Source organism: Sceloporus occidentalis, unplaced genomic scaffold (genome assembly GCF_023333645.1).
Source record: "Sceloporus occidentalis isolate IW3139 unplaced genomic scaffold, rSceOcc1.0.p SCAF_4, whole genome shotgun sequence".
Lineage (NCBI taxonomy): Eukaryota > Metazoa > Chordata > Lepidosauria > Squamata > Phrynosomatidae > Sceloporus > Sceloporus occidentalis.
Genome location: NW_028316984.1, coordinates 141275155 through 141300981, shown reverse-complemented (window position 1 = coordinate 141300981; position 25827 = coordinate 141275155). Strand labels below are relative to the sequence as shown.

The 25827-nt window shown below is 41.3% G+C and overlaps 1 protein-coding gene across 7 annotated transcripts in view; it reads right to left on the bottom strand.

The window, feature by feature from the left end:
- Window positions 1-25827, bottom strand: part of SIPA1L1 (signal induced proliferation associated 1 like 1) — a 238188-nt gene that overhangs the window by 39366 nt on the left and 172995 nt on the right. For all 7 annotated transcript variants that reach the window (XM_089521800.1, XM_089521802.1, XM_089521799.1 and 4 more), the window contains 4 exons: window positions 24615-25188; window positions 22781-23055; window positions 19887-20168; window positions 2935-3084 (listed from right to left, as the gene is read on the bottom strand). In XM_089521800.1, coding sequence (XP_089377926.1) covers window positions 2935-3084; window positions 19887-20168; window positions 22781-23055; window positions 24615-25188 — 1281 coding nt within the window. The remainder of the gene's footprint in view (window positions 1-2934; window positions 3085-19886; window positions 20169-22780; window positions 23056-24614; window positions 25189-25827) is intronic.

The following is a 25827-nucleotide window of genomic DNA, read 5'->3' as shown; positions in this document are numbered from 1 at the left end:
CATGTGGGTTTTGTACAGGATGAAAGCTGAGGTAGTAATTTCATCCTGTAAAAAAGATTTAAAATTAATTAATGAAAAAGAAAATAAAACATTGAACAAATAAATGTACTGAAAATACAAAAAACAGATAAATGTCTAACTAATTAAATGAGGAGGAATAAAGAAGTCTCTTTAGAAAAATCCAGTGGAGACCACAAAAGGAAATCTCCATACCAGTCTCCATTGCAATTTTTATTAATTTTTTTCTTGAAGGAGATTTTCCCATCATTATGACAATATTTCACTATTATTCATTAATTTTTTGCTATTTTTTTACATATTTAAAATTATGCTGGAAAGTTATCAAGATTTAATTTCTTCATTAATAAGCTTTCTTATGTTGGGAACAATGGTACATTTCATAGAGTTTCATACATTTGTTTAAAAACAAACCCTTGTTAATGCAAAATTGGCAAGTAGATAACCAAACAGAGGTGGAAGACTGTTATGAAATCTGAGATCTATCCAACTCTCCTATTATTTGCCAATATAAATGAGTTATTACACAAAATCCTACCTAGATGATATATTATTTCCCCCACTTTGTCTGACTTTTAAAGTTAGATGTTTATTCTGGAGAGGGTATAAACACAGGATATTGTTTCTTCCACAGAATTTCTAAAGAAAAGTGGAACAAGATTAAAATCACATCATTTAACAACAACAAAAAATGAAAACCCCTCAATTTTTAACAGTTCCAGTCAGTTACACGTCTTGCTTGGGTATGCAAATAAACAGTCTCATATACCTGCATCACTTACTGTTGCCTTAAAGTTGTTTCAGACTTATGGTGATCCTAAGGCAATCTTATCACAGGGTTTTCTTGGTAAGATTTGTTCAGGGGATGGTTGCTTTTCTCTGAGGGAGAGAGTGTGTGACTTGCCCTGAGTTATTCAGTGAGCTTCCATAGCCAATCAGGGATTTGAACCCTGGTCTCCCAGAGTACTAGTCCAACACTCTAACCACTATACAGCACTGTTCCTTACTGTGCACTAATGATTTTAATTTTAGAGAGACTGTTAAATTAATTTGCAAACTGAAACTGGCATTTTAAATTCAAGATATGAATTTAAAGCCGCGCCGGAAGAGCCCCGGAAGAATTAATGGGGTGCACGCCTGTGCTGCACACGCTGCCGTACCATTGTGTGCTGTGGGTGTGAGCCCCATTACTTCCAATGAGGCTCCAGCACACGTGGAATTCCCCTTGCGCGGAGAGGTCTGGAACGGATCCCCGCATAAGGAGAGGGCACACTGTATTAACTGAACGTGAAAGCATTTTTCCAGACTAACAGCTAGCTTTCTAGTGTTGATGAATAGGCATATATTGTTCTCTGAGCTGCAATCTGCTCTTGCTCATGCTTTAAAGTAGCAGCAACAGTCACTGCTGACATAGGTATGATGGCACTCAGAAGCCTAACAAGGATGTTGCCTATCTGTAACTGGTGTGTCTTGAACAGACATGTGTGCAGTCCCCAAAATAGGATTTATACCTACACAAAGCATATCTGGAACCTTCTAGAGTGCTAGTCAAAAACCAAGAGTTTCTGCTGAGAGGGAGAAGCAATCTTCACTACACATACCGCAAAAGCACCCTCTAGCTTAGTTCCATCTAGACAGTATAGAACACCACTAAAACTTGCAAAGCTGGTTGGGGGCTTGTGCAACATCTGAAGGGACTAAGTAAGTTGTCAGTTTCAATGGCTTGGATGGAATGAAAACAGCCCTGTCTAGACTGTTAATGGTACCTGGGCACACGTAAACTGCCCCAGACTGTCCCCACATATCTAGGTTTTGCTTGGATCTTTGCATTTAATGTACAAAAATCTTTGCACTTTGTACCCAGAACTTTGCCAAGGTCTGTAAACACATTCTGTTCAATGTACTTGGAGCCCTCTATTCTATGGGAATATTAGAGGTGGGGTTATGTACACACATTTGGCCAAAGCTCCATCTCCACCTTTGGCTCTACTTGAATGCCCGTAAAAGAATAATGAGTTTGGAGTAAGTGAACCTGCCGAAGCTTGTGTTTTTCTGAACTGAAGTTATTCAGTACATTACATCCTATTTGTTCAGGAAATTGGAAAGACAGAGGTGCCAACTTGCTGGAAATGTTTGTAAAACAGTCAATTATTACTTTGTGGGAGGTTGGTCTTGGGATACTCTAGAAAGTTCTAGATATGTTCTGTGTAGGTGTGGAACCCAACAGTGAAACTGTGCAGTGACTGTGAAGTCTGCAGATTGCAAAGAACATGAACACATCCAGGCCACTCAATACTTTGCCAAGGAAGGCAGATATAGGGGAAATGTATGGTTTCAGTGCTTTTACCTTTTAAAACTGTATTCATTTAAACTATTTAAACAAATGATCTTTTTTATTATTGTAATAGTTTAATTCTATTTTAATTGTCATTTTTGTAAGTTTTTATACAGTGCTTTTAAACTGTATGCTGCTTTGAGTCCCAATTTTTTTTTTGGGGGGGGGGGAAGTGGTATACAAATAAATAGAATAAATAAATAGAATAAATAATTCCTAACCTCTTCCACTTAGAACTGCACCTTGAGGACCATAAGAGCCCTTGAGAACAACTGTGAACTAGCAATAAAGAGACATATAAAATACTTTGAGAGGTCATCTGCCATCTATGGCAGCAATCAGTCCTTGCCAAATGAAGATTAGACATATACATCTGTTGACAACACGTACTTTCAAGAGAAGCAGAAAGTGTAAGAAGCTGCTTATACCAAAGTAGCAATCAAATTAGACTACAATTTACCAGAATTTTTTCAGTATAAGGAATTAACTGCTGTGGGATTGATACCACATACCAGTTTCCTAACTGAAATGCAGATAACACACCGAAAGAAATTTAAGGAAATAAACACACAAGAGCCTACCCTTCAGGCATAGATTTTTGTCTGTAGGTGCCTCCACCAGACCCAGTTTCGCTGGAAGATGACAAGTTGCTAGGGGAATTACGGCACTGCTGTGATCTTGCTAAGGCAATGGATGACACGGTGACATAGACATCAGAGCCAGGAGATAATCTGTTCAATACAAACAACCCAAATTTTACATTATTAAAAGAAGTACCACAATTGAAAGCTCAATAAAGCAACAACACTGTTATAGGAACTGCCACATCAGCAGTGTCAGTTCACTGAGAGTAAAAAAAGAAGCCAGCTGGAGGGCAGTATGTATTTTTCCTCTATTAATCTACTCCCTTTGGAACAGTGGCAAAAGATGGGGAAAGGGGAGGCAAAAGGGAGAAATGACTGCTTCCAAGGACTTCCAGAAATAAATTTGCTGAATTGCTTTTGCTATTTGCAAGAAAAGAATATTAACACAAAGCATGTGTCACAGCATACTTCATCCATATTCAAGTAAAGAAGTAATTTATCCATGCATTTCAGAACAAGCTTTAGCTTACACAGTACAGTCTGTGAAACCCTATACTTCGTTAAACCATATACTGGCATTTTAAATTCATTGGATAGTAGTATAATACCTACATATATACTTTTTAACAGTACAAGCCTATTTAATAACCCTAAGACAATATACACCAACCAATTTGCTCCAAATGAATGCTATACAGTATAGTGGCCTTTTCACACAGTCAGTTCTGTTGGGATAAAACCTCTGAACTCACTGCAACCTCTTGAGTTACCTACATCACAGGTGTTGAAAACAATCAAAATTGCTACTGTTTTTTTTTAATCTATGTGATAACTTCTTTAAACTGAAGAGTTTTTGCTTTTAACTACAGTCTAAGTAAACCCTCTGCCCAGTCCAAGTGCATATGCCACCTCCCCCTGACACCTTCAACAACTAAATGGCAAAGAAGACAGGAAATGGGCATATATAACTAGCTATTTCCTAACATTTTGAAGTTCAGCAGTCATAAGGATTTTTACTCAAAATCAAAAACAAGCCCTGAAACCAGATTTATATGATATTCCTTGGAGGCACACTGTCAGACACTATGCTTTTTCTTTAGTCCACTGCACTTAATTTACAAACTACCCAATTTCCCTGGATAGGCAAACATCTTAAAATATTTGCTTTCAATGAAAACACACAAAAAATGTAAGAGCTGGAAATTTGGGGAAATGGCTCAGGCAGATTAACAATGCTCACTCTAATTTTGCCAGTAGCATTTTGATATCCCCTCACCACTCCCTAAAACATCAGGCAAGTAATTAGTTTTCAGTGAGACTGACACATACACATACATTACCATGCATAACTCACAAGGAATACTGTGTCAATATTTATGAAGCTGTGACCTTCTCACATATCATAGTGGATTATGGTAAGGGCACAATCACTTCTTGTGATTACATTTTCCCTTCCAGTTGGAAAAGGATATGTTTTTAGCTGCTGTTCAGATAAACATTTTTTTCCTGCTAGATCTTTTTTTTTCCTCTTAGCATTTCTGCCTGACACAGTGTTTTGTGGATATTGCCCAATGTCCTAGAATTGGGGTTGTGTGAAGTCTGCTGGATCCGATTCAAATATACTATGGGCTATAGAGTTTGGACTATTATGCAAACTGCCTGGTGGCCATTTGGTTTCTATTCCAGAGTCTGTTTTGCAACCACCCATCCAGATTCCTGTGAGGAAAGGGAGGCTATAGATAAAATCAGACAAATCACCATTATTCTATGATATGGAAACCCTGGTGAAAGCATGATTGTTCCATGACCATTTTATTCCTGGGCCTGGTGGATGATATTTGTTTTTTTCATATGTATTGTGCTAAGGTCACATTGTATCCTGAGCAGTGTGGTACTATAAGTGAACTATCATGCTGTACTGCAGAATTGCTGGTTCCAGCAAATGCTCACTTCTCTCAGAAGGTATTTTACAAAAACTATAGAAAGTGCATGCCATGGGCCTACTATAGGAGAAGTCAAACAGAAACAAGGAAGGGTAAGGAGGGTGAGCATCATCCTATGTCTTTTAGACAGCCAGCTACTACACCTTGATTTAGTGTTACTTTATTCATACTCTGGAGTACTGTGGAAAGATTAAACCTTGATGGTCATACGGGAATAATGGTTATACACAGAGAATGTGGTACATTTTGAGGGGATCCAGGTAAGATGAGATGTGAACAGTAAAGCAAGGTGTGCATTGGTGTGTCTTAATAAATCAGATGTATATTTGAAACCATCGGAAGAACAAAGTAAGCAGAACTCAGGATTGTGGGTTCTCAAGTGTATTTTCAGTACATTTTGGAGCAGCACATTTAAAGAAATGTTTTAACAGTGACTAGAATAAGATTAGGGTCAGTCTTTTGTAGTGGTTTGAGTGCTGGGCAATGATTTTATGTTTGAATTCCTGATCAGCCAAGGGCTGCACTCTCTCAGCCTCAGAGGAAGACAATGGAAAAATCCTCCAAAAAGGTCTTGCCAAGAAAATCCTATGACAGGGTAAACATTAGTCAGAGTAGACTTGAAGGCACATAGCAGCAGCAAGATTAATATTAGAAAGGCTCAACTTGTAGAAGCTCAATTTGTTTGACACCTGAAAGATATTCTGAAGGTTATTTCTTTAAGCAACTGAAAAGACAGTCAAGGGATAGAGATGTATGAAGAATATAGCCTCAGGTGGTGCACAAATAGCAGAAAGATTCAGAAGTTGTGAGAGAAGGAAAGAATGGATAGGAGATGAGACAGTCTGAGATCAGTGGAGATTAACTTTCTCCAAATTTCCCATGTGATAGTTTCCCATCTTGTTCCACATTTATATGAATCTGCAGTGCCCATAACTACCAGAAGCAGAAGGAAGAGAAGTACCATCTGGTCAGTAGATGGATCATATGGTTATTTGGAAAGTTCTGGAATCAACCGGATAAAGATGGATATCTACTAGGATATTTGCAAAGGTGTTGATCTGTAAGTATCACCTTTCAAGTACTGGGCCTGTGTGTGCTCGCTGCTTTGGTTTGTTACAGTGACAAGCAAAATTGTACAGCAGCACCACCAGAATTAGATATTGCTAGTAAAGAACATAACAGTGACATAATTATTTGTTGCTCTTTTTTACCCTTCGCATGTATACTTGTGATCCACCTGAATCACTGAAAGTGTTAAATGTGTAAAGAGGCGAATGATCTAAAAATCTAGTAATTAGTCCCAACAGAAATAGATCCACTGAATCAACAGAACTAAAATACTAAACTACTAAGTCCCAATAGTTACGGTATTCCTGTTCACATAAATCTCATACAGTGCGGCTGTGCCATATGTGGGTGTACTATAGGCAACTTTCACCTTATGCGGAAGGTTAAGCTGCCAGAAGTAAAATGGTGTGCACCCCCATTAAAACAAATGGAGTTTGAGCATACACATTTTCCCCCATATGTGGGGTGTATGTCTCAGGAATGGATCCCCCACATATGGGGAGGGCCCACTGTATTTGCACAGGAGAAGGCAACTGCAGTATTTTATTGCAACTGCATATTTTGTATTACACATTTTAGAATTTTATTGCAGGATCTCCTAAGTTCAGTGCTTTCACTTGGAATGTTTGGTGGAAGGCAAGATCTGTAATAATTTCCTGCTGATTAATATGTTACATATATTATCTCACAGTTCCATCCATATCATATTTATTTTGCATCCAATTTTTCACAATTAACATTTCTGTGATAAAATTACATTTTAATATTTTTAACTCAGTAGGTAGTGAATTTTCCTTTTAATTATGTGTAGTAATGTATCAGCCTGCAACCCTGCTTATTGAAACAATTTAGTTGCAAACTTTGGGGCTGTACACACAGCCCTGAAGGGGCGGCCTGGAGACGCCCCTGCTACAGCCAGATCCGGGCCTCGGCAACCGCAGCCGCAGTCCCGATCTGACCTCTCTGACCCTTGCAGGGCTCAAAAAGGAGCCACAAAAAGTGGCTCCATTTTGCACTCTGCAAAGGGCATGATAGCTGTGTTGCTGCGGCTTGCAGGTGCTCCTTCGGTGCTGTGTTGTTTGTATGCAGCGCCAGAGGAATGCCGTGATGCTGTGTAGTATCATGCCACCCTGAGGGCACAGCCGGGGCATGCGTCATGGAGATGCTATGCCCCAACTCCGCTCCCAAGCTGGCCCAAGTGGCCAGGCTGCACAGCTCCAAAGTCCTCTATAATTTAGCCATCTCTGTTATCATGTTTTGAGAAACCCTTAGATAGTCTCTTCCTTCTCCTTAAAATGCTGAAAAAAAGTTACATTCTGCTGTTGTTGATACTGGTAATTACTGAATCCATATAACAGTGCGATGCAGCAGCTAAAAAGGCCAATGCAATTTTAGGCTGCATCAATAGCAGTGTAGTGTCTTCATCAAGGGAAGTAATAGTTCCACTCTATTCTGCTCTGGTTAGGCCCCACCTGGAATATTGTGTCCAGTTCTGGGCTTGTATTGGATGCGGGACATCCAAGTCTTTGGCATCATACTAGGTCCAAGAAGACCAACAACCTGCTTACTGCGACTGGATGTCTCTACATATTATATGATATACCTTACAAGGCTGCAATACTAGTTTTCCATGACCACTGATGAAGATGCATAGTTGAAACACGTTTGGTCTGTTTGTTCACTTTGCAATTGTAATGGGTGTACTGTGCTATACCTTTTAATTTTCTACTGAGAGGTGCAAAGGAATTTATCTGCCATTGTACTGGCATTTTGTATGTTTGACACCTCCTTATGTTCTGTTATACTGTTTGAGATTTGCAGTTTTCAAGCCTAGTACTGACTGGCAACACTAGCCTTGTGTTTGTTAGGGCGTGGCTTACAGGCCAGCACAAGCCTGTGTGTTTATAGGATTGCATATACTTTATGCTTTTTATTTCCTTTTAGCATCTCATTGCAACATTGTTTTAATAAACAGGCCAGCACAAGCCTGTGTGTTTATAGGATTGCATATACTTTATGCTTTTTATTTCCTTTTAGCATCTCATTGCAACATTGTTTTAATAAAATTAGTGTTTCCTTTTTTCATCCCCCCTAGACTTTTTGTCCATACATAGTTCTGGGCACCACCATTTAAAAAGGATGTTGAGAAACTGAAGCGTGTCCAAAGGAGGGTGACCAAAATGGTGAAGGGTCTGGAAACCATGTCCTATGAGGAACGACTTAGGGAGCTGGGGATGTTCAGTCTGGAGAAGAGAAGGTTAAGAGGTGATATGATAGCCCTGTTTAAATATTTGAAGGGATGTCATATTGAGGAGGGAGCAAGCTTGTTTTCTGCTGCTCCAGAGAACAGGACCCAGAACAATGGATGCAAGCTACAGCAAAAGAGATTCCACCTCAACATTAGGAAGAACTTCCTGACAGTAAAGGCTGTCCGACAGTGGAACAAACTCCCTCAGAGTGTAGTGGAGTCTCCTTCCTTGGAGGTCTTTAAGCAGAGGCTGGATGGTCATCTGTCGGGGATGCTTTGATTTAGATTTCCTGCATAGCAGGGGGTTGGACTGGATGACCATTGCGGTCTCTTCCAACTCTATGATTCTAAGTGCCAATAAGACAAGACACAAATGGAAGGGGACTACTGATTCGTATGTATAGAAGATCATAATAGGTCACTGAAACTAGTACACTCTGATAACAATTCTGTTTTCCCAAGTGAAGTGCACACTGTACATGTACACATCACTTGGGAAACTGCTCAGAATAAGAGATGTGATCATCCTCCTTTTATAATGTATCACACAAGACATGATTGATATTTACTGCATCATTGTGCTAGCAGATCAGAAGATGTAAAGGACAATGTGTCATGCCTTCCCTCTGTTTCTTTTATGAACAATGATTCATAGCCTCTCTATACTTTTGTCTCTCCAAGGTACAACCACGCATAAAAAGACTTAACTGAACTTGTACATTTATTCATTTCCATCACAGCAAATAGTATGTTCATGCAAACTCATTTCCATCAAAGCTGCAACATTACATTTTGTAAAGAGTGCAAACGCAAGGCTCTAGCTAGCCCATCTACCAACCAAAGATCATTTCCAGAAAGCCTTACACCCAAGCATTTTCATCCTCCCCTTTGTCCAATAATCTGTGTAATAAATATCAGTGAGATTCTTGGAAACAAAATCCTGAACTCAGCAATGATGCCAGTATTGAATGTGCACTGTCTAAATCAATGATTTCCAAAATGGGTGGTATGTTACCCCTCGGGGTTAGAAAAAGGGGAAGGACAAAGTGGGGAGTGAGGTTGCTGAAACCTTTTTCAGAGTCCCTTAAAACCAGTGTATAACCTTGCTGATCTCTTTGTGGTGTGGGGTCTTCAGCTTTTTGCCTGCCCATTTCAGGCCACTCTCTTAGCCACATATTTTGCTAGTAGTGGCACTGATGGTTGGGAAACTCTTGAAAGACTTGGGCACAGGGCATCACTTCAGTGGCTCAGAGCAGTTCCATCTTGGGACAGACTGACTGTCTTGAGTGAGGAACTGGAGCACATGGTAGCTGGGGAGAAGTGGCAGCAAAAAGGAGCTTTAAAATTTGGGACCCTGCTTAAACTTTGTGAGCTTTGCTAGGATTTGGCTGGCCTCTTGGAACTGCACTACTGCTCTTGCTTTCTTTTGTCAAACAGGCCAAGAAAAGAGATAGCAGAAGAAACAATGTTTGTGTGTGATGAAGACATGTCTTTGGGGAAGGACGTGGAGGAGTATCTGGGGTCAGTACTTGGAAAGAGTCCTTCGCTTTGGAGCAGCTCCTGTAGTTAAAATCACTCCCTTTTCCATCCATGCCAGTCTCAAGTCCAGAGAATGTGGCCACTGTAAATACTCTACCCACATTCAAGATGTGCCCTCTCTAAACTGATGAAGAAGGATTGAGAGTCCTTTAACATCTACATGAAACCACTGAGAGAAGTATGCCAGAGTTTTGGGGCATGGTGTCACTAGTATGCCGACGGCATCTAACTCTATTTCTCCTTCCTATCTGATTCCAAGGAAGCTGTGTCATATTGAATCAGTTTCTGTTGTCAGTAATGGGCTGGATGAGGGCAAACAAATTGAAACTTAATCCAGACGCAATAGAGGAGCTCCTGGTCAGTCAAAAGACCGATCAGGAAAAGTGACTCTGACTGTGATGGATGGGGTTCAGATTACCTGAAATCTTGCAGCTTGTGTGTTCTCCTGGACTCAACTCTGAGTCTTGGATGCCCAGGTTTCAGCAGTGGCCAGGGACATATTTGCACATTTTAAAACAAGTTCCTTGAGACATCAAATAGGACTAAGGTGATGCATGCCTTGCTTACAACCTGCTTGGACTACTCAACACACTCTATGTGGGGCTGCCTTTGGAAACTGTTTGGAAACTACACTAAGTTCAAAACACAGCAGCCACAATACTGACTGGGGCCATATAACTCCCTTGGTGAAACAGTTTCACTGGCTACTGGTTCATTTCCAGGCACAATTCAAAGTGCTGGTCATGTCCTATAAAGCTCTTGAACAGCTTAGGTCCAGACTATCTGAAAGACTATCTCATACAAATTACAAGAACTCTGATATTTAGGGAAAGCTTGTCTTTTTGGTCCTGACCCCATCAAAGTCTTATTTGGTGAGGACATGAAAGAGAGCCTTCTCAGTGGCTGCTCCCACCCTCTGGAACAACCTTTGTGTCTGGCTCCTTCCCCACTTTTCTTTTACAGGCAGGCAAAAAACTTTTTGATTCAGCAGGCTTTTAATATGTAACCACACCAGGAAGGTTATTTTATTAGGGGTGGGGATTATTTTTTAAACCCTTTGTACTGTATGTTTTTAAATAATTTTTATTGTTTTGTGACCATTTTAATTGTTTTTAAAATTGCACTGTAGATTTTGACTGATTTCTTTCTGTGAGCTGCCTTGGGTCATATCTAGAGTAAAGGCAGAATATAAATAAAATAAATAATGATAAAATACAACTCTTAGCATTCTTGACTACTGGTTATGCTGACTTCCAACTCTATTATTCTATGAAACTTACAACCCCAAACATCTGAAGGGCACTAGGTAGCCAATCACTGATCTAAGGTATATGGCTACTAGATGTGCTAACAAGCTCCCTGGTATCAAGTAACAATCACCCTGACACCAACCTCCAAAAATCCCAAAGCAATCCACCTTACAACTGTGTCATAATTAGAAAACAATACATTATCTAAATGAAGAGTGGATTACTTAAGAAAAAAAATCAAGCCATATGTTATATTAATAAGGAATACAAGCACGTGGGAAAGTTTCCATATGGGAAACACATTTCCATATGGTATATACTTCAGAGAAAAAGGCCAAGAGAAGCATCCCCACCCCATCCCCCACAAAGAGTACACTGCCCTGCCTAGACTTTTTTGGGTTATTTTTATTGCTATCTACTTGACTTCTAGAAGAACCGAGCAGTGCTCCTCCACTGTTTAATCCCAACTGTGCTCTTTGTGGGAAGATAAATTAACTAGCAAAGATAGAAAAATTCAACATGGAAAACAACACTGGACCTTTTGTTTCTTGACTGTTTTTGTTGTTTTAGTTATTTGGTACCAAGCTGGCTTCAGATAACCCTATAAATAAGAGAACTCCTTGAGGCCCAGTCATCATCAGCCCTGCACAGGTCCCACAAACTCATAGCCAGTCTCCTTCCTTAGAAGTCTTTAAACAGACGCTGGATGGTCATCTGTCGGGGATGCTTTGATTTAGATTTCCTGCATGGCAGGGGGTTGGACTGGATGGCCCTTGTATTATTTATTATTATTATTATTAAACTTTATTTCTATAGCGCTGTAATTATACACAGCGCTGTACAAAGTCGGTAAAATTAGGAGTAAATAAAAGCCTGCCCAAGGCGTACATTCTAAGATAATAACAATTAAAAGAGGAATAGATAAAATTACCATATAGAAAAAAGAGGAAAAAAAAACAGATTAAAAACATCAAATATCAAACAAATCACATCACATCAAATAGTGTCAGACAGCCAGATGACAATCACAAATTCCCTGAGAACGCTTCCCTAAACAATATGGTTTTCAGCTCTGTCTTAAAGCTGGTTAGGGAAGTGATGAGCCGTGCATGCAGAGGAAGAAGGTTCCAGGAATGAGGGGCAGCAAGAGAGAAGGGACGGATCCGGGATGGGGCAGAGGAGATCCTAGGTTGAGAGAGGAGACTTTGGCTACCAGAGCGGAGAGTGCGAGTAGGAATGTAGGGAGAGAGAAGATTGGTTAAATAAAGAGGGGCCAGCCCATGCAGGGCTTTAAAGGTGAGTAGCAGAAGTTTGTACCTGATGCGGAAAGGAAGAGGGAGCCAGTGAAGGGAAGACAACAGAGGGGAGACATGATCATAACGGCGAGCGAGTGAAATAATGCGTGCAGCTGAATGCTGAACAGAAATTAATGGGTGGAGGTGAGAGAGAGGAAGCCCTGCCAGGAGGAGGTTACAGTAGTCTAGTCGTGAGACCACTAGGGCATGGACCAGTGTTTTTGCGGTAGAAGCTGAGAGATATGGACGAATTTTGGCGATATTATAGAGAAAAAATCTACAGACTTTGGCTGTAGTTTGGATCTGAGGGATAAATGACAAAGAGGAGTCAAAGATGAAACCAAGACTGCGGGCTTCCTGGACAGGCTGGATCGAGATGTTATTGACGGAAATAGCAAAGGAATAGTGAAGGGTGGGCTTAGGAGGGAAAACAAGAAGCTCGGTCTTGGACATATTGAGCTTCAGACGCCGATGGTGCATCCAGTGGGAGACAGCTGTTAAACAGGATGACACTTGCTGCTCTAACTCTGGTGAAAGATTAGGGGTGGAAAGGTATAGCTGGGTATCATCGGCGTAAAGATGGTAGGAGAAACCAAAAGAACTGATAAGTTTGCCAAGGGAGAGTGTGTATAGAGAGAACAGAAGGGGACCCAAAACAGAGCCCTGAGGAACTCCAACAGATAAGGGGACAGAAGACGAGGTCTGACCACCCGAGACCACTGAAAAAGATCGATCTGACAAGATTTACATATCATTACTGTCATTTTCAGTGAGTTGTGTCACCTCATGAGATGTCCACAGTACAACAGCCTTTCTCTTCTCTGCACGTATCCCTTAAGCCATCTTATTTTTCTAAATCCATCTTTTTGTTTTTATGTGCCGTTAAGTTGGCTTTGACTTATGTCAACCCTATAAATGAGAGACCTCCAAGACATCCTGTTATTAACAGTATAGATCTTGCCAACTCAGAGCATTGACTTCCTTTCTTTACTGACTCAATCCACTTCTAAGGTTGCCTTCATCTTCCTATTGCCTTCCATTCTACTGAGCATTATTGTCTTTTCCAGCAGATCATGGTATGTTCAAAGTCCAAAGTCCAATAGTCTCAGTTTAGACATTTTGGCTTCGAGTGAGAGTTCATACTTGACTTGCCCACAGATCTATTTAGTTCTCTTTATTTGCAGTCCAAGGTTGCCATAGCACCCTTAGCATCACGTTTCAAATAAGTTAATTTTCTTCCTGTTACTTTTCTTCACTGCCCAGCTTTCAAAAACACAAAAATAAAAAATACTACAGTATGGATAATTCTGACTTTGGTATTGACTTCTATAGCTTTATAGAAAATATATCTATATCTCTTCAAATGGTCATCTAGTGCCTTCATAGATGCCCTTCCAAATTTTAATCTTCTTCTGATTTCTTGACCACAGTCTCCAATTTGATTAATGACTCACAGAAAATATAGAAAACTCTAAACTATTTTTATGTTTTCACCATCCACATTTAAGTTGAATTTACATTTTTATACTGCTTCACAGTGAACTCAGCACTCTCTAGATGGTTTACAGCCTGTAAACCAACTGCCCCCAACAAGCTGGGTGTTCATTTTACCAGCCATTTAACTGACACAAGTCTGAGTCAACCTGGAGCCCCCTAGGATTGAACTCACAATGTGTGGCTGCAGTATTAGCATTTAACCACTGCACTACCAGGACTCCTTAAATCACATGCGGTTATTTTTGTTTTCTTAATATTCATTTATAACCCTTTTGTACAGTCGGCCCTCCTATACGCGGATTTGCCATGCGTGGATTTGAGCATACGCGCATGGCAAATCCGGGGAAATTGTCCCCAATGGCGGCGCGTGTGCACGTGCACCGCCATTGGGGACAAAAGTCCCTCTCCTCTCCTCCTCTTTCCCTCCCTCCCTCCCTCCCTCCCTCCCTCCCTCCCATCGACCTATCTACCTACCCTCTATCCCTCCCCCTTCCCCTCTCTGCTTACCTGCTCCGTCGCTGCGCCGCCTCCGCCTCCTCCGCCGCCATGGTTCAAGTCTGCACCCGGCTCTTTCGCGGTGGCGGCGGCAAGGAGGACGAAGCTTGGCCCCGTCCTCCCCGCCGCTGCAGATGAAGGGCCGGGGGCAGCCTGGAGGCCTCTTGGCCTCCAAGCTGCCCCCAGCCCTTAAACCGTGGAGGCGGCGAGGAAGCGGGAGGTGGCAGCGCGGCGACGGAGCAGGTAAGCAGGAAGGGGGAGGGAGGGTAAGAGGAGGGGAGGAGAGGGACTTTTGTCCCCAATGGTGGCGCGCATACACACGCGCCGCCATTGGGGACAAATGAGATGAGCATACACGGATTTTGGCATACACGGGGGGGTCCGGAACGGATCCCCCGCATATACCAAGGGCCTACTGTACTTTATTAGTTTTGTTACCTTTCATTAGTAGTCATTTTAAGCCCATACTATTATTTTCTGCCAGTAATATGGAGTCATTTGCATATCTTAATCGTTGATATTCTTCCCTCATATTTTCACACTTCCTCCTTCCAAGTCCAATCCTGCCTCTATATATGTTCTATATATGAAATTGCCAAACACTTTAATATGTTGAGAGGAAGTTGCTTGGTAGCAGGAGAAATGGAAGGCGAAACTGGTAGAGGATATCTCAATGACAATGGGAGTGGTACATTATGTACCGGTAAGTCTTGCTGTACTGCATGGAAGGAAGCAGTGCAAACCACTTCTGAATGTCTTAAATGCCCTATGATGTGACTTGACTTGATAATGGCTATCAAAAAAATAAAAATTAAAAAAAAAAAACTCACCACCATCAGTAGTGTCATTAGGGAGGTGTGGAGGGTGTGGACCGCACTGGGTGACACCGCTGAAGGAGGGATGACACCTGGTGAGTGTCCCTCACATCCCTGCCACATGCCACAGTGTGCAGCAGGGAGGGAGAGGGCACGGCGTTCCCCAGTCTCTGTCCCATGTGGCTTTACAGTGAGCCTGCTCCATATGTGGGCTCCTTATAGGCGGCTTTCAGCATATGTTGAAGCCACCCAGGAAACGGCAAATGCCTGGCGTGTGTACACAGCTGCGTGGCGAGCACGAGCCCCATTGTATCCAATGGGGCTCGTGAATGGTGTGCGTGGCCACAGGGTGCACGCGCGGCCACACAGCAAGCATGACCCCCATTGGATATAATGGGGCTCAAGCATGCACATTTTCTGCTTTACGTGTGGGGGGTTCTGGAACGGATCCCCCGTGTAAAGCAAGGGCCCACTGTACTCTGAAATAAAGCCACGTGTAGCAGGAAGTTGGGAGAGGGCCTTTTGGGTCTTTCCTGAAGTCCCAACCCCACTTGACACCTTGGTGTGCGATGCCACTGATCACCACACACACACACACACACAATATCTAAGAAAAACATGTCTATGACAAAAAATATTTTGTGCTGAAATTTATAGTGAGGTTTTGTAACTGAGGGGCTGTATAGATTGGGAGAAAGGATCAGCCAGAGGCCACCCCTTTCTCCCCTGGATGGAGGCCGCAGCAGACAAATGTTGCAGCCTCCGTGAGGCCTAAAAAGAACCCACTCCTGACAGGTTCTTTTTGCACTGTGCAAGGGGCGCCATTGGCATCATTGCACACAACAATGGCATCCATGCTGCGCTGTTTAGGCACGGTGTCACATGGACATCATTGTTGCGCGTCCCATACGGACAGGCGTGTACAATCACGGCAAAGCCCTGGTCTGTACTGGGCCTCAATTTTTCAGCCTCAGCTTTCTTTAAATATTTATTTTCAGTTGCTGCTTCTGTGCCCAAGGACATCTGCTTTTTGTTTCCTATCTTGCTGTTGCATGAATTACAGGACGCCTCCCCTCCACATTCTTCTCAGATTACAAGGGAACTAAAGAAGTAGCTATTGAAAACCAAAAGTGAACTGTGAAAGGAGAAGATTCCTGATTTTGTATTTGTACAGCTCAACCCTGTATGTTTCTACTTAGAAGTAAGCTCCAAGGGGAAATAGTCAGTAGTGGCTTGGTGCTACTGCAAAGTAATTCCACTCATGCAAGGACAGGAATTTTCACTATCCTTGCATGTCCTTTACCTCTTTTAGCCTGTTCTGCCCCATATTCAAGGCATCAATATGCCATATTTTCCATGGGATCCCTAAACGATCAAAAACAGCTTTTTGGAGGGCATGAGGGCTAATCATGGTGGGTGGGAAATATCTGGATGCAAACTTTGCACAAGCAGAACTGTCTGCTAGAACAAGGTCACCACCAGATATAATCAACTTTATTAGAGCTTATTCCCAGGTAAGTGCACCTGGGGTTGCAAGCTTTGTGCACAAAGTGTTTTTCAGTCTTTGTCTTGTTATCAAGGATGTCATCCCAACAAGAGGTTAAGTCCCCAATAGGCAGTCACCAACCTGTAACTACTAATGAACTCCAAATATTCCTAGCACATTTGAAAGGAACAGAAACAAAATATTTAAGATGAACCAAAGAAATGCACTTGGCCCATATGGAGAGAACCAAAACTGCCATGAAAAGTGTTTACTGCTAAAAGGATTAACTGGCACTTTTATTTCAGTGATTACTTTCAGCTGTAAAGTCTAGCCCTTTGAGAGGAAGAGAGGTAGTAAAACATCTTATTGCATCGAAATGAACTCAAAGTTCAAGCTTTGCTGGAATTTGGGGCTGAACATATGACAATTGAGAGCACACCACCTTGTTTATAGCACTGTCAAATGAGCTTTACTCAAAGTTCTGACTTTTAGGCAAACATCGGCTGCATCAAATACAGTCTGAAATAGTAGTAAGCACACCCGGCTAGTATCAAGAACTCAAACGGGGAGGGGGGATTTCATTAGACTGGCTTGGGGTTTTTTGCCTGAGAGAAAACATACAACTAAGAACATATTTTGGAGAGAGAGGCCTTTTCTAACTAGGACACACTTCCTCTGAAAGATGAAGAGGAAAATATGTAGGAGAGGGCTTTTTATAAATAGGAAAAACTTAAGATGGAATAAAGGTAAATGGGCCCAATTTCACCATGTTCTGGTACTCTTCTTGAGCTGCTTTAGGTTCAATAGAGGACTTTTTCTGGTCAGGAAAGCTTTCCAGCAGAGATAAAACTAAAAGAGACAATTTGATCATGTTTTGGGCCAAGGAAAAACAAACAAACTAGCCAAGAAAAATTTCATGTTTAGGAAAAGTTATCCCTTGGGTCTAAAACAGCCCCCCTCCGCAGGGACATGGTAAAACTGTCCTCCACATCTACAGAAGGCAATTTTCAGGCATTTAAATAATGCTTTAAAAATTTCAGGGATTGGGGGGCATGAGTGCAGTTCTTCAAAGTCCTATAGAGACCTAATGGGGCCTACCATCCTCTTGTCCACACTGTTTATCCAGTCTCTGGGGTTTACCTTTAATTTCTTGTAGTTACCATTAGCTGCACATGTAAAATGAGTCAATCTATTTTGATCATTCTCTGTTTCTACAGAATGCTAGAAAATTGAACAAGTGCAGTCTGAAATATTCTTATTTATGAATACTCTAACACACAAAATTACTGATTTTGTGCGTATGTGTGTGAGCTCTGAATTGGTGTGTGCGCGAGTGAGAGAGAGAGAGAGAGAGAGAGAGAGAGAGAGAGAGAGAGAGAGAGAGAGAGAGAATTGGCTCAGTGCTAGGGAATCCTAGGAATTGTAGTTGATTGTGGCACCACAACTCTCTGACAGAGAAGGCTTAATGTCTCACAAAACTACAGTTCCCAGGATTCCCTAGCATTGAACCAGGGCAGTTAAAGCAGTCTCAAACTGGATTATTTCTGTAAGGTGTTTTTGACCTTTGGGACGTTTGATCCATGAGCCACATTTTCTCCACTTATGCTCTATCACAGTATACAAATACATAAAATCTGCTAAACTGTTAAATTCCATCAGCAACCTTATAGGTACCTCAGAGGACAGAATATGTTATTTTCTTTAAAAACTAAGTAGAAACAAAAGCAAGAGTGTCCTGGAACTACTCTCTGTTTTACCTAGATCAGGTTAGATATCATACTGTCATTGCCTTCTTTCCATGTGGTTGCTTTCTTTATGTATTTTAAATCCAGTACTCCTACTCCTTAAATCAATACTTAACATGTGACAATCCTAAAAAAAGGCCAACATAGACTAATTTCTATGCATTCAAAAGTAAAGAAAGGAAAGCTTCAGAGTGCTGAAGCAATGTGAGCACAAAAAACAAAGACCAAGACAGCTTAGAATAGCTTGTTCTTTCATATTTCCTTAAGGATGGCTTTTACCATATGTTTTTTACACTGGATGTTTGTGTTCATTCTTGAATTTCTGCTCCCCAGATCTTTGATGTGGTTAAAAGGGGGGGGGGGGGAGGATCAGAAAAGAAAAAATAGTTAAAAAATAAATAAATGTGTGGATACAAACTACTCTTCTGTACATTGTAAAACTGAGATGGCATGTGTTGAATTGGTGCCTTTAACGGGAATTGGTGCCTTTAAGGAGATGGAGGAAGAGAAGTTATATGTACTTCAGGTGAATGCGACGGTCAGGAGCGCCTGTTATCAGCTTCGGCTGATACGCCAGCTGTGCCCTTTTCTGGAAGTAAGGGATCTCGAGACTGTTGTGCACGCACTGGTAACCTCCCGCCTTGACTTCTGTAATGCGCTCTACATGGGGCTACTCTTGTGCCTGGTTTGGAAACTACAGCTGGTTCAAAACATGGCAGCCAGGCTTGTGTCAGGAACATCTAGAAGGGACCATATCACTCCAGTTCTGAGGTCCCTCCACTGGCTGCCTATTGGTTTCCGGGCCCAGTACAAGGTGTTGGTTATTACCTTTAAAGCCCTAAATAGCTTGGGTCCAAGCTATCTCAGAGACCGCCTCTTCCCATACAATCCTCCCTGTGCCCTCCGGTCCTCTGGGAGGAACTTGTTGCAGCCTCAAAAATCGAGGCTTGTGGCCGGACGAGATCCGTCAATTAACATCTTTGGACAGCTTCAAAAAGGCTGTCAAGACGGATCTCTTCAGGCAGGCCTTCCCAGACTGAAATATCCCGGCCTCAGGATCTCCTCCCTCCTCAGTAATGTCTCCAAAGCCCCCTTTTCTTTTCTTTAGAACTGAAGTTGCAGTGGTTTATTGGTTGGTATTATTCTGTTTAATTTATTGTTGTTTTAACTAGTTATTGTGGTTTTAAATTAGATATGCAGTTTAATAACTTTTTAAGGGGGGAGGGAAATATATTGTTTTTATGCTGTATGTCATTTTAATGTTGTAAACCGCCTGGATAGGTTCGCCACAGGGCGGTATATAAATAAAAAATTATTATTATTATTACTCCTGTACATGTAACTGCTGGCACTTAGTTTAGCATGATTTATTTTATATTCTGAATACTTTCTGAAATGAATAAAAACCTTTTTTTTAAAAAAAGATCTGCTTAAGGAATGAATGGTTGGACTTTTTGCTTTCCACTGCAAGTTTACACTGTTGTTTTAATAGTTATTTAAAATTTAGCTTATGACTGCAGTTTCAAAATGGTGTTGCATGTTGGGAGGAGGAGACAACATACACCTACCTTCTACTCTCCAGAGGACGGCCATCACTAGAAATACTGCGTGGAATGTTGGCTGCTCGCTCTGGAGGAGGCATTTTCCCTTCACCTTTCCCTGAGGCAATCCTTGTGGTAACAGGACTTTGCATCTGTGATGGCATTTGTTGTACATGTGACCCCTGCCCCTTGTTAGCATTTCGCTGCCATTTGTTGTTATTTCTGAAAGGGAACTTGAACTCATAGGGAACGCCACCATCATTCATTTTGTATTCCATCACTGGCATGCGATGAGTTTCTGAAAAACTTCTGAAAGATAAAAAAGAGAGGATAAGGCAACAGGGAACTATGGAAGGAAAGTTAGTCACACTACATCATAGTATCACAAGAATGGGACTATTTTCAAATGCCATTTCTGTGTATGAACAAGGCTGGTGAATCATATACAGATTGAGTACCCCTTATCTAGAATTCTGAAATACCATTATACTCATGTATAAGTCGACCTCATGTAAAAGTTGAGGGCAGTTTTTGGATCCAAATTCATGGATTTTGATATGACCTGTGGATATGTCGAGGGGCAAACACTGGATGATGTCACAAAAGATCTAAAGGGGGGGGGGGGGGACAAAGCACCACTTCCCTCCCTATATCTCCCTCTCTGAACCTCTCCCAAGCATCAGTCTTGGCATGGAAAAGGAGAAACAAACCTTGGTGCACGTGCGCACGCACGCACACACACACACACACTTCCCTTTACCAGAAACATCTCCAAGGCTCATAGCTTGCAAAAAGGAGGATAGACTCCTCCTTTTTGCAAGGACTCCAAGGTTCAGGGCTTGCAAAAATAGAGAACATACCTTTCTCTCTCTCTGCTTTTCACCCCCAGGACTCCAAGGCTGAAGGCTTGCAAAAATACAGGACATACCTTTCTCTCTCTCTGCTTTTCACCCCCAGGACTTCCAAGGATCAGGGCTTGCAAAAACAGAGGACAGACCTTTCTCTCTCTCTGCCTTTCACTCCCAGGACTCCAAGGCTTGGAAAAATAGAGGACAGACCTTTCTCTCTCTCTCTGCCTTTCACTCCCAGGACTCCAAGGCTTGGAAAAATAGAGGACAGACCTTTCTCTCTTTCTGCTTTTCACCCCAGGACTCCAAGGTTCAGGGCTTGCAAAAATAGAGGACATACCTTTCTCTCTCTCTGCTTTTCACCCCCAGGACTTCCAGGCAAAACGGGGTACAAGCCAGGGCATACTTTCTGTGTGTTCCTTTCCTCAGCAGCAGCTTGTTAGCTCTGGCTGCGTGGAAAGGCAGAGAAGGAAACAGACACACACATGCGCGCACACACACACACACAGGGAGAGAGGATAGCGGGCGCCGGGGCTTCAAACAGGGAGCCGTTACAAGGCTACAAAGAAAGGTGGGCACTTCTTCTTTCAAGAAATTTATTAGCGTTAATTCATTGCCCCTTACATAAGTCTACCCATGCTTTTGGAGTTCATTTTGGGGCATAAATTTTTTGACTTATAGTTGAGTATATACTCAACTATACTTCAAAATCCAAAATTGTCCACATGGGTGGCTGAGATAGTGGCATCTTTGCTTTCTGATAGTTCAGTGTACACAAACTTTGCTTCATGTGCAAAATTATTAAATATATGATGTATAAATTTACCTTTAGGCTATGTGGAGAAGGTGTATATGATACATAAATTAATGTCATGTTTAGACTTGGGCCCCATCTCGGTGATATCTCATGTATATGCCAGTGGCATCATTAAGCAGAGTGCGGTGGTGTGACCTGCACCGGGTAACACCCCAGAAAAGGTGTGAAACCCAGTTGGGCCTCCCCCTCGTGCTGTCCCATGTGAACGTTCTGTAGTGGTGGCAGCTCTTTGACAGCATCTTCACTGCCAACCTGCTCAATGACTACATGACTGACATCCTGGGGAGGCCGTGTGTGTTGCACCAGGAAGCCCTGCCTCCCACACTAGATGATACCAAGCACGAGGATGCCACTGGTATATGCAAATATTCCAACATCTCAAAAAACAAAAAACAAAAACAAAAAACCCCCAAAACCCTGAAATCAAAAGCACTTCTCATCTCAAGCACTTTAGATAAGGGATATTCAACCTGTAATTTCCTAAGTTTTCTCAAAACAGTTCTACTTTCTATCCCAATTTATCATATTTGAAATGGAAATCTTACCATGATGAATGTATTTTCCACCATTAAGAGTGGTGACTAAATGGCTTTTTGACAAAGTAAAAGCAATGTGGTGGAATGCGTAGAGATATCAGTGACATTACACAGTAACATTCTCATGTGGCTGACAGATATAAGGTTTACTAATATCCTAAACTAAAGGGACACTGTAATCACTTCCAGTTCCATCTTAATGCCCAAATTAATGTAGATGGGAGTTACCTTTTTATGTAAAGCCAACTAAGAGGTGAAGCAGGCAGCCATGAAGGAGTGATCTCTGGCAGCTCTGGCTGCGACTGCTCCCGGACTATGGTGACCACATGGCCTGCTCCCAAAGTGGGCTGCTGCCGTGGTCTCAAATAGGTCTTTGACAGGAGTGGATTAAATACACACGCTTCTTCAGTGGCTTAAAGCCTCCTTAGGCGGCCTCGGAGAGACGTCCGGCCACTTTGGGGGCATGCGTTGTCTAAAAGCCACGCTTCCAAAGCGACTGGAAGTCACTCTACTTGGCCAGTCTGTTTCGGGCCTACAATAACTACAGACTCTATTAAGAGCCTGTAGAGTCTAAAATGTGCATTATATGTATCTGAACTGAAAATTAACTTTTCCAGCTAGACTGCTATTTATTTGAAGGGCTTAAAGTGCATCTGTATGATTTGAGGAACAAAGTCAACACCAAATACTAACTCATTCATTGTTCAACCTCTTCCATACCTTCGTGGCGTACAATCTTCATGAGGTGGAATAATGACAACCTTCACAGTAACAGAAGTTCGTAGGAGATCTATCATTTGCTCATGACTTAGAGTAGCTACAGCCACTGTGCAAATTTCCACTAATCTGCTGCCTTGCCGTAATCCAGCCTGCCAAGCGTAGCCATAGGGTTCAACATCAGCAACAATTCCTTCATAATTTACATGGAAACCAAGCTGGCCTAGTCCATTTCGACGTAAAGTCATTTCCACTGACTCGCAGCCCTTTGTCACAAGCTGAGAATTGGGGCGGGGGGAGAATTTGGGAATATAATCAAAATAGTTTAGCATAATGAATCATATTCATTACCCAAAATAAATGGGATAGCTTTTTAAAACAAAACATGAAGCAAGAGGAAACAATGAATTACTTATTTTTAAAGTACTCTTATATATATGTTCACTCTAACTAGTTTCCTAATGCATAAAAATTTCCAGTAGTTTGTTTTTATATATTATGACCAGCTGTACTCCAATAAAAAAACTTAAAATATTATGTTACAGAAACCTTAAGGAAAGCAACATACAGTGGACCCTTGTTATATGCTGGAATTTGGTTCCAAGATCCCCCGTGTATAACAAAATCCATGTATGCTCAAGTCCCATTAAATATAATGACATAGCAAAATGGTATCCCTGATAAAAAATGGAAAATCATGGTTTGATATTTGAAATTTATACTTTTTTTGAACATTTTCAAACTGTGTATGCTTGAATCTGTGTATAAAAAATCCGTGTATAAGAAGGGCTGACTATTGAATTCTCTGGGAGGAGTTACATACCCTCTGTTTCACATGAAACATAGGATGCATGCACACTGCAGAAATAATCCAGTTTGACACCACTTGTGGCTCAATACTATGGAATTCTGGGATTTATTGTTTGTTGTGGCACCAGAGCTCTCTGACAGAGAAAGCTAAATGGCTCATAAAACTACAATTCCATAGCATTGAGCCATGGCAGTTAAAGATGTTTCAATGGATTATTTGTACAGAGTGTATGCAGCCACATTCTTATTCTATTGCCTATTTGTATCCCTATTCCAAAGGGATCCTTCCAACAATATTTTAAATGCAATGAATAGAAAATACAGCCCTCCTTTCATGGTTATTTGATGAGGTGCATAAGAATTTTTTAGCATCAATCTCTAGAGATATAGTAGACACTAAAATTATAATATTGAAAGGTTTCACTGAACAAGGAATAGTCAGCAAGTCATTTCCTTGTCCTAATCGGCTTTGGGAAGATGGGAAGAGGATTAGAAAAATCACGTAGCACAATGGCAACAGAAATTCTTATTTCACTACAGTGGTTCCTCCACATTTGCTGGGGTTAGGGGTGAAGGACCCTCATGAATGTGGAAAAACCACAAATAAAAAACCACTATCCACCTTTCTAAGAATCTCCCGGTCCTCCAGTGTAACTCTATGGTCAACATCTGCTAGAGGTTGATCACAGAATCATGCTGGGGGACCTACAAATGCCTAGATAAATTTTTCTAGGAATGTCTAGGTTCTTCAGCTATGGTCTACTTCTGCAGAGTTACTTTGGAGGACCCAGAGATTCTTAGAGAGAACATATTAATCAAAACCACAAATAATCAAATCTAGAAAAGCCAAAGCTGCAAATGTGTGTGTGGGGTGAACTGTAGTCTTCTATTGGAATCCAAAACTACATCCTACCCATTTCTGTCTGTTTCCATGGTAGTTATTTCAATTTAGTTATTCCTGAAAATGAGAATTAAATATTGACACACACACAGAGAGAGAGAGAGAGAGAGAGAGAGAGAGTCTTACCTCCAGCCTTTTGACAATGTCTTTGATATCTTCAGGGTTTCTGAAACTTTCTACAGAAACACATTCACCCCTTTCATAGAAAATTTTGACACTTGTATCTGTTGACGTCCACCCTATTACATCTCTACAAGAACAATTGAACACAACACTCTTTGTATCTTGTTCAATGATAACAACAAATTCATTAGAAATGCCAAGGAGACAGTCTATATCTATGCCCTTGCTGTAGTCTTTAGCATAGAGACTCCAAATAACAGCACCAGAACTGTGGAGTTCTACTCCTGGATGAGGTTTGGACTTTTCTTTCTTCTTAGAGGCCAGTGAGATGAAGGGGAATTTGCCAGATGGATCAATTGGTGTATTTGTGACATTCTTTTCTGCCAAATCTTTCAAGTATTCCTGGCGGGTTCGGGTGGCCATGGCACGGAACTTCTCCGATTTATGAGCTGCATTCTCAGCATTGATCACTTTAGCTAGTAAAAAGTCCCTGAATACATTTGATTTGGGGAACGTGATGCCTTTAGGTATTGGTGGTCCAAAAGATGGCACATCTCTGGATCTTGTAACAGCAACACTACAAAATAACAAAGGAAACATGAACTGATGTTATTATTTATTGCATGCCAAGGAATTATATATTTTAGAATGTTATATGCAATTATTAATGTATTACTCAAGTTTATTTTTCAGCAGGAGCTTAGTAATCAAGAAACTTTCTACTACCTTCTTTCAAAATTAAACTGAATTTAAATGTTTCTACAGTTAGCAAGTGTTTCTAAACAACCAGTATGACAATAATATGGGCAACTACAATAATATACAATAAAATATAAAGTTAGAAACAAATACATTGGACCCCCCATTCCAGACCCCCAACATAAGGGGGAAAGGGCGTATGTTTGCACCCCATTGAAAATAATGGGGTGTGAACCTGTGATGTGGTCGGTGCGTGTGCCTTGAGCGCACGCACCATTGTTCCCCCCCCCCCCCCCAATATGGAAGCCACATATGGTGCACTCGTGTATGGCATGGGTGCACTGTACAAGGGAAGAAAAACACAAAAATACACATTAAAAATGACCAAAGAAATTATATTATGATAAATTATAAATAATTATAATAAATTTTAAAATCAGCTTAATAACAGAAGGTCACCAAAGGTATTACCTGCCAGGTCTCTCCCAGCAGGAAGATCCAGAGTCTGAGAACAGTT